Source organism: Salvia hispanica, chromosome 1, assembly GCF_029641045.1.
Source record: "Salvia hispanica isolate PSC_SH4W2 chromosome 1, Shi_PSC_v1, whole genome shotgun sequence".
In the NCBI taxonomy this organism is placed as follows: Eukaryota; Viridiplantae; Streptophyta; class Magnoliopsida; order Lamiales; family Lamiaceae; genus Salvia; species Salvia hispanica.
Genome location: NC_142692.1, coordinates 9,957,100 through 9,968,403, shown reverse-complemented (window position 1 = coordinate 9,968,403; position 11,304 = coordinate 9,957,100). Strand labels below are relative to the sequence as shown.

Here is an 11,304-nt window from a genome sequence, read left to right as displayed (position 1 = left end):
CTTTAGTGGCAAGGTGAGCGAAGGGAAGGCGGAATCAGACAATGAAAGGCCTCGGTTGCTAATTGATGAGGTGGAGTTCGTGGACGAGGAGGCCATGTTTAACATGCCGCTGCTGCTTGATTGCATGGCCCAAGGGATGCTTCTTACACCTCCAGCTCTCTGCAACGGCTTTACTTGGACCAATGATCAATATCATCCCATCCTCGACTTCAATCTATGGACACAACAAGACTAGGGAACTCTGCCTCAAATTCCACCCATCGCCCAAACTTTCTTTCTTTTTGTACATTCAATTTCTATGGAAACATCAAAATATCTGTTAGACGCCATGCAATATTAAGCATGTTTTAGGACAATCACAATGAGGACTCCAAAATCAGTCCCGTCTTCAGCTACAATCAATATTTCTATTGCCACGTCAAAAAAAAAATTATTTCAGCTACAATAAGAGGAGCCTCGTTTCGAGCCACAGCTCATTTCACTAATTTTTATCATTTTTCATGTTATCTTTTTAACTTTTGAATTACAAAACTGATAAATTGTAAAATACTATAATAAGAATACTAATATTACACAGATTGAAAATATTACTATTAAAATTGCATCGGCCCATAGGTCTTCACCTTCACGTTGGGATCCCATGTTGTTTTGTTGTTGTGATCATCCAATTGAGAGACAATATGTGACAAAGACATTTTGAGTTGCTGGAATCATGGAATTCATAGGTGAACCACCAGGATTTCACGTTGTTGCATCAGTGGGATTCCATCCCCTTAAATCTTAATTAAAAGACATTATGTGACTGGAGACATTTTAAGCTTTTGGGGAGTAGAATTTATTGGTGAACCATGATAATTAGTTCATTGTACTAATTTTAAGAGATGTAGAAGAAAAGTAGTACTAGTACTACTAGGTGATAAATTGTACTCCCTCCGTCCCGGAGTATTAGACTCACTTCTTTTGGGCACATGATTTAAGGAAGTGATATTTAAATAGTTAAAGTGGAGAGAGTAAAGTATGAGAGGGGGAAAAAGTAGGGGAGAGAAGAGAGAAAAAAGTAGGTGGAGAATAAAATAAGATAGATGCTTTTTGCTAAAAAAGGAAATGAGTCTAATATGTTGGGACATCCCAAAAAAGAAAGTTGATCTAATACCTTGGGACGGAGGGAGTACTATGGTACTAATATTTATAGATAAAATAATGTATTTATATTAAAAAAATAATAAATAAAAATAAAAAATTGAATAAGCCGAAATATGCAGTCTGCAGGTTGCGGCAGTTTTATGGGGTGGCCAGAAATTTTGCTAACCGACCTCAAAATTTGACTGCTGCAACTGTTGTATTTTGTGGCCTTACTGTGCTTGCATGAATCATGATCTTATTACTTCGTCGACCGTCAACAATGTGCATGCGTAAATTCAGTTCATATATATTATAGCACATGATATTTTTTCGAACTTCAACTAATTCTAGTATACTATTACTTACACAACTCCTCTAATTTAATCTCTATTTCAATATGAGAGAACTATTTAGTCCTCATTATATATATTCACATCATTTTTTTTATATTTGTAGTCCATAAACTACATATAGTTCCTAATTTAGTCCCTATCCTTTAGTATTAAGTCCGAACTACATTCTTTCTGATTTGAGTAGCTAGTTTGATGGTAATATATAGGATTCTCGGTTTAAATATTAATTGAGCTATATTGATTTTTTTTAATCTCATATTGCTTCATAAGAGGAACATTTGAAGGAAGGATTTATATGTAGTGTTAAATTTGTATTCATTTACTTATAATATTTGAAGGAAGGATTTATAGGATTCCAAGTGCAGTGGAGGGAATTAATAGCATTATTTGGTGGTACCAACAAATTAAAGAAGTATTCAAAGGCCCAATCCGCTTGTATGGTTCCTTTACTTGGTCAGGCAGAGAAAATTGAACTGAAGGTGGCGCATCTTGCGCCCACACGGCGCTAGGAAAAAAAAAGTAGTTGGACTATTGGTAATGGATAATGGATTGAGAAAAACTAACAAAAATACTAGTAGAAGATAATCAATTTTATGATTGATTAAACTGAAGAAATATGACTATTAATTGTGAATGAATGATTTGAATCACTATTTTTAAATCATAGTACTCCATTTTAGTGAAATTATGTGTACTTTTTTTTTTATCAATATTTTGTATCACTAAAAGTTATATCTATAGTTAGTCTACTAATCCATATGAAAAAAATATTCTTCCCCACCTATCTATGTTACAATTGTACCGTCAATTAATTATAATATAATTAAAAAGTGATTCACTCGTGATATTGTAATTTTTAATATTTACATGGCATCTCTCCAAAATAACATCACTTAATTTATGAATGTAAAAATCAATATATAACTGTATCACATTAATTATGAATGTAAGACCTAGCGCCATGATTGACTGTGTAACAAACTTCTAGTAAAAGAATGTTAGAAAATTTCAAGTAAATCTCACACTCAGTTAGACAAAATCAGAAACATCCATAGTACATTGCCAAAAACTTGACTCATTTAACACAAGTAGTACCCGCAAGTGTACGGGGACAGTGTAGAAATTAGCAAGCAAGAGTATCGTATCCCACAGAGACAAATTTGTATCAACTTAACTACCACGAACAAATGTTGACTACTATCTAGAGAATCAAGAAAAGTTTGATTTTTTTCTAACACTAATAAAAGCATATAGTAAGCAAATAAACACGGAGTGAAAAAGATAATATGGAGAAAAATGTAGAATTCAAGGATCCGATGCACAATTCCAAGCTCTTATCCAATCAAATTGCCTTACCTTTTGGTGTCTCTAGAATTACTAAGCCGACCACAATTATAGATTAAACCCCCTCCCGAGGTGAGAAACCTGTAGATTAGGTGCTAGGATTGAAGTCCCCTTCTAATCCTAAAACCCATAACTCCCAAAAGCTCGATTAGGTCAAAGACCTCACTCAAAACCTCAACTCTCCCGAGTTTTATTGCATTAAGGTGTGAATTATTCTTATTTCCAGATTAATTATTTCATCTCCCGATTAATCTAATTAATCCTACACAATCAAGTGGTGATCAAGCAATTGAAAGGAATAAACCCAAGAATAATCAAATAACTACAAGAGCAAGGTAAGAGCAAAATTAATTGGATAAAAACTATGAAATTAGTGCATCTTCACCAAGAATTCTACAAAAAGGTGTTTAGCTACTCATGTTCATGGAGAAAACTAACTTTAACACAAAGAATCCGAACAAAAACATGAAAGATAGATACTAAGAACTCCTGTGGAACGAATCTATGGAATGGCAACCTCAATCTTCCGATTGGAAGTCTTCAATCTTCAATTCCTTCTCTCAAAGGTATTCTTGGGGGTGTGTGTGAGTGTTGAGGCGGTAAGTGTTGAATGATATGAACCCTAGGCGTTTTTCCTTTAATCTCCTATAAAAAATCGCGTTTTTGGCAAGAGAATACGCCAAAAATAGCGTACCCGGCCGGGTGGAATTAAAAAGAGCAAAATTCACCCGGCCGGGTGGTCATTTTCGACCACTTTCTGATCCTTTTCGCGCAGAATCGCTGTACCCGGCCGGGTGAATTTATAGTGTAATAATTCACCCGGCCGCGTGAAAGTTTTTGGACAGCGCATCGTTCTTGTAACGGCCATAACTTCTTCTACCGAACTCCGATTGAGGTGTGCGAGATACCCACGCGAAGCTCTTTCAAAGATGAAGAGATTGATATGCATTAGGGACGGATTGGACTTCAAAATCTCCAGTAATTATTGTCTCAAACCAAGGCTGCTGCACATCCACATATTTTGTGTCTTTTCTACACATTCTTAACAAAATGGTTAACATACCAACATAACATAGGAGTAGATATAAACATGTCCAATAATAGACAAAATATGATCAAATTCATACATAACCACCCTCTAAAACCATGTAAAATCCAAGTATGTCACTCATACAATCTTGAAACAATTGAATGATGCACTACAAAATCTAAAAATCACCATTGAGTTCTTGAAGCAAGTTGTTAAGATTTCTTAGTACAAGGAATCTGTGTTCTTGCTATGTGTTCTTGCTAAGCTCCTCCAATTTCTTCAGTCTCATTTTATCACTTTGAGTCACCATGATTCATCAAAAAGAAAAATGACAAGAAAATCATAGCTAAAATAAAAAATAAAAATAAAAAAGTAGTCCATAAAAACTTACCTAAACTAGTTTGGCTATCAGCAGTCCCTTTTCCTTGTCATTTTTAATCATCACATAAAAAAGTTTAAAATCATGGAGACAAGAATGCAGCAAAACTATATCAATACCAAAACTTGGATAAATAAATGAAAATAAATCGATTCCATGTGATACAAAAAGAAAATACAGAATATTATTTGGTAACACCAAGACAAAAAAAGAATAGCAAAGCTATACAACAAGAGAAGAAAAGCCTAACATATGCACACTGCACCCTATTGTTTCCAATGGGGAGAAGAAAAGCTGATCATCTCCTTTGGAAGTTGAGATACTTGATGCCGTAGGCAAAGACGAAGAAGAAGAGCAGAACCCAGCCAACATGGGCAATCACAACAGGGATCAGAAAATCATGATCATAGCCTAAGTTATTTTTAAGGAAATCATTCACCCTCATCTTTATAGGGGATCCGGGGAGCTCGATTTCAGTTTTCAGGTCGCCTAACAGAGAAGCAAACATGCCGTAGATAGTCCAGGCAACCGGAGAAGCCCAGTAGTACCACCTCCACCAGATTGGGATAAGCTGACATTGATACAACATATATTTGAGTGAAAAATTCCAAGTAAATAAATATAATTGGAGTGTTATGAAAATGTATGCATACCGGGCGTGGGATCATGAAGCCGGAAAACAAGTTCCAGAAGCTTAGGAAGAATGAGGAGACAATGGCCGCGATTTGGAAGCCCGGAGTCAGTGCCACAACCATCATTCCGTACATTGAGAAGTAGGTGAAGCACATGAATATAAAGTAGTAGAAATAGAAGAATTTCCCCACATTCCATGGGAATCCGATCATTGCATACAACATCAGAGAGTAGCCAAATGTCTGAATGGCGATGTAGATTGTCTCTATCGCGACCTGCGCATCAGCAACACACACCACGAAGATATTTAATTAGAACAACATATGCAAGATATTACTAAGCAGAGAATGTTAGTTTGTTTTCTAGTTAATTACCTGTGCAAATGCGTAGGGAAGCTCAGAATACATTCCTGCAGCTCTTTCGCGGTAGAACACAGTTCTCTCAATCGCCACCACAGATTGGACTGCATGGGCATTGGTGGCTCCGAGGAAAAGCACAGCAGCGTAAGCAGCTCCTAGCAGATTGAGCAAGTCCTGCTGCCTATGTCTGTTGCAAAAACATTTTGTTGTTGGTAAACAAGTGCACTGAAAATCACTAGACATGATTGAGATCATATGCTTGGCTTACATTTGATCCCCTTTCTTCCAGAAGATAACACCGAACATAACACCAATGACGATTGTTGTAAAGAAACGAATGGCATTGAACTCGGAGTTCCTCCAGTATGACTGATTCTGCTTCCAGAAACAAGCAATGCACTGAGTTGTGAAGGATTGTGAATACTGTGTGGGAAAGGAGAGGTCCTTTGACCCCGGTGCTGGACTGCTTAGCTCCTTGATCAGTTCCTGGTTCCTCCTGATAAATTTCAACAACAAATTCACTTGTTACTTGTCTGTCTATATGTGAAGACCCTAGTCTCATTCATCACTTACTGATAAAGAGCAGAGTTGGCGTAAATATCTGCAAAATCAACACCAAGTTGAGTTTCAGCTGCAGCCGAGCTGATCTCCAACATCCAAGTAGCTGGATTCTGCCCCTCTTTAATCTTCGGAACATCAGGCACGGCCTACATCATCCAACATATATCAATACATCACCCTACAAATACTAAAGGATTTTACAGTAATGTGAGCCTAAGAGAAGCACAAAAAAGCACCTCAAAATATTCAACAAGTTTGTGAGAGTGGCGGCCGAGTGGTCCAGTGTAGATGACTTGCCCTCCTCTCTTCATCAACAGAAGCTGCAAACAAGTTTCACCATAACTATCTATCTATACACCCATCTAAGCAGAAATTAATAGCATGATAGTACAAAGTAGGAACATCATATTACCTCATCAAAAGCTTCAAAGATATCTATACTAGGTTGATGGATGGTGCAAACAACTGTACGCCCCGTGTCCACCGTGTTCCTCACTGTACGCATGACAATGGCGGCAGCTCGTGCATCGAGCCCTGATGTGGGCTCATCCATGAATATAATGGATGGATTGGCAACTAACTCGACAGCAATGGTCAGCCTCTTCCTCCTTTCAGTCGAAAGGCCATTTACTCCTGGAAGCCCAACAATTGCATTCCTCAAAGGGTTAAGTTCCACCAAGTCCATCACCTCCTCCACAAACATCTGAAACAGTTAAACCTGTGTTACTATCATTTTTTACTGACTACGATGAGTTATGTATGCTATGCAACTCACCTTTCGAGTTTCTTTCTTCACATCTGCAGATAGACGCAGCCATGCAGAGTAGAGGAGTGATTCATAGACAGTAACATAAGGAGAATGGATGTCGTTCTGCTCACAGTAACCACTGACTCGAGCAAATGTTTCTTGGTTCTTTACATAGCCCGAGACATGTATATCTCCTTCAATGTAGCCTCCAGTCTTTCTACCGGCCAACACATCCATCAACGTTGTCTTTCCTGCTCCACTGACGCCTACCAAAGCTGTCAGCACGCCCGGCCTGAAAGCACCACTAACATCTCGCAGCAGCTGAAGCCTGTCTTCTTCAACCCCCTGAGTTTTCATTTCCTGAACATGCAATAGTTTCATAAGTTAGAAATAAATACACTTTTATGAAGAAGAAGAAGAAGACAGCGTGTTTTGGGACGAACGTACAGCTGGCATATCGACATAGTAGTTCACATGATTGAATGTAAGAGAGAGGGGCTCAAATGGCAAAACCATCCCTCTTCGCGGCTCACTAGTGCCTGTGCTAGGGTTTCTAATGGCCATTTGCAAACCTGAAATTACACCCTTTTAGTTTCTTGACAGTTTATGATATGATTATTCATAAATCTTACAAATAACAAGCTGCATACCCTCAACATTACTACTTTGGGTTTTTTTTCCGCTCTTCTTGTTGTCATCTGTTATGATGGCCTTATTATCACCAACAGCTGAAAAAGATCACCAAAGACTTGAATAGGCGGTCTTCCTCATAAGCTACTAGAAGAATGGTCAGACGTAAATATACAAAAATGCTTACGTTTCAAATATGTCAAGGCGAGGATGAAGAAAATGTTGAATAGGACAGAGAATGAGAAGAGAGCTATGATGCATATCCAGTACCACGACTCGGTGGTAAATAAACCTCTGTCCCTCAAAAGGGTCTTTCCAACTGTGTTTTCAGTGCCATTAATAGGCTGAAATTAATCAAAAGTTGTGGTTAGTTTTTCTAGTGTTGCTTTGGAAAATCATATTCTTTGAATATTATGCAACATAATTTGAAACTTACTGTACTCCATCTCTCAGAAAGAAACTCATTAATGGCAATAGCATTCTGTCCATACATCATAGGAGATATGTAGTATCCCCAAATCATCCAATCTTTGATATCATCTGAAAGTTTTTAAAAAGATCACATTAGTGATATTTAACACTTTGCATCAAATAAATAGTTCAAATATCTGATAAGTGATAACAGTTATATTCATCACTAAACAATATAATTTGTTTGGGACCTTTTGAGACAATGAAGCCTCCCAGCACGAAAACCAGCAGCAAAACGAAGCTTCCAAGAACATTGGAAACCACCATGGTTCTTCCAGCTGCAGCAATGAAACGGAACAAAGAGAGAGCCATTTGGTGCACCCCGATGAACGCCAAGAGTTGTTTGAAAAACCTGTGATCGTGTAGCAACATATCAAGCATTAGCCAAACAACGCATGGCATACCATTTATCACTTGCATAATATCCAAATTATATGATGTTATTATGTCTTACCTAGCTGCAGAAGGTGCAAAGCCGATGGTGTAGTATGTAAGGACAACCCACAGTCCAGACTCAAGCACGGAGAGAGGAATCCGGAGCGCCCAAAATGGCAAAGCAAAGGCCCATGCAGGATAGAACAAAGAGTCCCTCTGTTTGTAGAACACAGGAAGCCTGAAAACAGTCATGGCAAGCTCTTGCATCCCATTGAACATGATGTTGATGAGACTGAAGAACAATGCACCCCAAAACTTGGCAGCATCTTCGACTTGACCAGTCTTCATTTCAGTCCTCAAGAAAACTGTCAAGGCAATGGTTGCCATTATTGTGATTTGTGTAGTCTTGAAGATGTACACAAACGAGCTGCGCTTCATCAAGAGCCATTCCCTCGAGAAGCAGGCCCTGAAGAGCTCCCAGTTGGAGATTCCATATTTCTCCTTCACCAGTGCTGCAGGATGCATCCGCGTCTTATCATATGGGACACGAAGCTCTGCAGCAAGCTGTTGCCCAATGCGGAATGAGCTATAGCCCTCTACAAACTCAGGTACGGATATATAACGGTAAGGCTGATCCTTTCTGCACCAGTACTGTTCTTGATCCTTTTTAGAAGTAACTTCTTGCAGAAAGTCTGCAACTCCCTTCCTCTCTGGACATTTGAATCCCATAAACTCAAAGAATTCGAGAACATTCTCCCGTGGCCCCTGGTAGACTATCTGGCCATCCGAGATGAGGATCACATCATCAAAAAGCTCGAATGTCTCTGGAGCAGGCTGCAAAAGAGAGATCACCATGGTTACATCCATGATGTGAACCATCTGTCTCATGAATTTTACAATCTGGAACGTGGTGGAACTGTCTAATCCAGTCGATATCTCATCCATGAAGAATGCTTTTGCTGGTCCTACCAACATTTCCCCTGCATTTGCCAGAAACGAAATCACATTAAGAGACATGAAGTCTTGTTTTGAAATCTTGCACTATAATATGTCAAAGCAATGAAAGAAATACAGCTGCTTACCGGTAGTGACACGCTTCTTTTGTCCACCAGAAATGCCCCTTCTCATTTCATCTCCAACCATGATATCCGCGCAGATATCCAATCCAAGAATCTGAAAATCCAACATTCAAGTTAGGCCTTTTCAATTGGAGATGACATTTTAAGGTAGTACAATGGAGGATGTAAAAGAACCTTGAGGGAGTAGTCTGTGATCAAGCTTGTTTCCTGGCCAACTACAGCAGTGGCTTTCATGAATGCATCAATCTCCGGATCAGGTTTGATGCCAGCTTCTTTCTCTCTTCTTGACAACTCAGTCAGCAGATCATACCTCGTCCCAACTCCCAAGCATCTACCTGAGAAATCCAATGTCTCACGAACCGTCATCTCACCATAGTGGAGATCATTCTGACTGATGTAAGCACAAGTTCTTTGGGGAACAAATTCATGAAACTCGTGGCCGCAGTAGGTGACTTTCCCAGTCACCTGTTCAAGAATTCAAGATCAATTAACAGACCACAGACAGATAGACAAAGGTAATAAATCTTTAAACCAAACAAATACTCCTACTAAGTGTTTGCATATGAAATGGAAAATGTGCAATTTATACTGAAATCTGAAAGAAGCAGTAAAAAGGGTGCAGCAGCATACCCTCATATCATCATCAGGTTTCCCAGCTAGAGCTTTTAGCAACGTTGTTTTCCCGGAACTTGGTGGTCCCAGAAGCAATGCCATCCTGAAAACAAGCATTGACATGCCTTATTTGAGCCAGTGTTCGAAATTGGATAGGCAGAGGAAAGGAAATTGAAGTGATATGCAAGTACCTTGATGGTCTTACAATACCACTAACATCTTGAAGTATCTTAACAACCCTTTTCTTCGAGGGAGAGAGCCCAATCATCCCAATTGCAGCCTATTGCATCATTAATCCAAAGTCAGTAAAATAGTCGGGTTGGATCTCACAAAAAGTCAAGGTGATCGTATAAGAAAACATACCTCCAATGCATTGAGAGTTGAGTTGAGCAGAGTAGGAAGTGCTCTTGTTCCAACAAACGCATCCCCCTCAATACTCAGATTCTGGAATTTCACTTCGATCTTCGGAATCTCAATCCCCACCCTGTTTCAACCAAAAATGAGTTCTAGTATGTACTATATGAGAGGAAGATAGAGAGAGAGAGAGAAGGGGAGGGAGACGAGACCTGTCAGTCCTGTTCCTGAGGCTGAGGAGAAACTTCTCATTATCATCCTCCACAACCCGGAGAATGCTATCCAGCAACTGCTTCTTATCCTGCGCACCCATGTTGGTAACGTCCACCTCGGCCTGCACCACTCTCCCGTTGCTGAGCACCTGCTGCAGCATCCCCTTCCTCAGCCGGTCGTAAGTCGGCAGCCGCTCTATCGCCGCCCATCTCAGCTCCGCCTCGTCGTCCACGTCCTGCCGCCGCGTGCTGTTCCGTGTGAACACGTCCCCCGGCCCCTGCCATATCTCCTTTATGCTCTGAGACCGCCAGCTCCGCCGGCTGCTCGACGACGCCGCCAGATCATCCCTCCCCAACGCCGCCGCCATCAACCACTTCACTCCACCTTCTTCTCTTTAACTAGTAAATGTAGACGAATTTACAGAAAAATGATGTGCAATTTTTAAGTCTGAGATTGAGAAAAATGAGAGATGATCACACGCATTTTGAACATATATTTATATACATGCATGTGTGCGCGTGTAACCAAACGCTTCAGTCTGGTCAAATGTGGGAAGCTGTTAAAAACGTTAATTGTGGAGTCATATGGTGCTTCGCACGCCACTGTAAGCTTCAGAGTGATGACGTGGCGATCTAGAATTGGAATATAGAGTTTGCCACGGTGGGTACCAGCTCACTCAATCTTCTTACTTCACGTTGTCCTATTTTTTTAAACGCAACATCAAGATTCCCACGTTCGCATTTTGTTTTTAAGCGCTTCGTCGTCTGTGTTTGATAATTATTTCAAATATATTATTTTAAAAATCTTAAACACTAGGCTCTAGGCATTGTATTTCAAATCTAGATTTCGTCAACTTATTTTGATTTCTCTACCAAAAATAGGATTAATTATACAAGTTTAGTAGCACCTTTTTTTCATTGGCTTTTCTACATGCTTTTGACCCCGATGGCTTCATTTTAAACGAATTCGATCTAGATTCTTAAACTAAAATGAACATGTAAATAAATCGTGACATTCATTGTTAGTATTCTTCATCCTTGT

At 39.4% G+C, this 11,304-nt stretch overlaps 1 protein-coding gene across 1 annotated transcript; it reads right to left on the bottom strand.

The window, feature by feature from the left end:
- Nucleotides 1-4,336: 4,336 nt before the first annotated feature.
- On the bottom strand, nucleotides 4,337-10,733 carry LOC125222201 (pleiotropic drug resistance protein 2-like). Its single transcript, XM_048124695.2, has 20 exons — nucleotides 10,263-10,733; nucleotides 10,060-10,180; nucleotides 9,888-9,976; nucleotides 9,715-9,799; nucleotides 9,259-9,549; nucleotides 9,088-9,178; nucleotides 8,085-8,985; nucleotides 7,822-7,982; nucleotides 7,596-7,699; nucleotides 7,347-7,503; nucleotides 7,180-7,257; nucleotides 6,977-7,101; nucleotides 6,557-6,889; nucleotides 6,194-6,484; nucleotides 6,018-6,101; nucleotides 5,794-5,927; nucleotides 5,489-5,716; nucleotides 5,236-5,407; nucleotides 4,882-5,136; nucleotides 4,337-4,799 (listed from the first exon to the last, which is right to left on the bottom strand). Exons 1-20 carry the CDS (start codon nucleotides 10,628-10,630, stop codon nucleotides 4,527-4,529), a joined length of 4,341 nt encoding a protein of 1,446 aa, XP_047980652.1. The 5' UTR covers nucleotides 10,631-10,733; the 3' UTR covers nucleotides 4,337-4,526.
- Nucleotides 10,734-11,304: the final 571 nt, after the last annotated feature.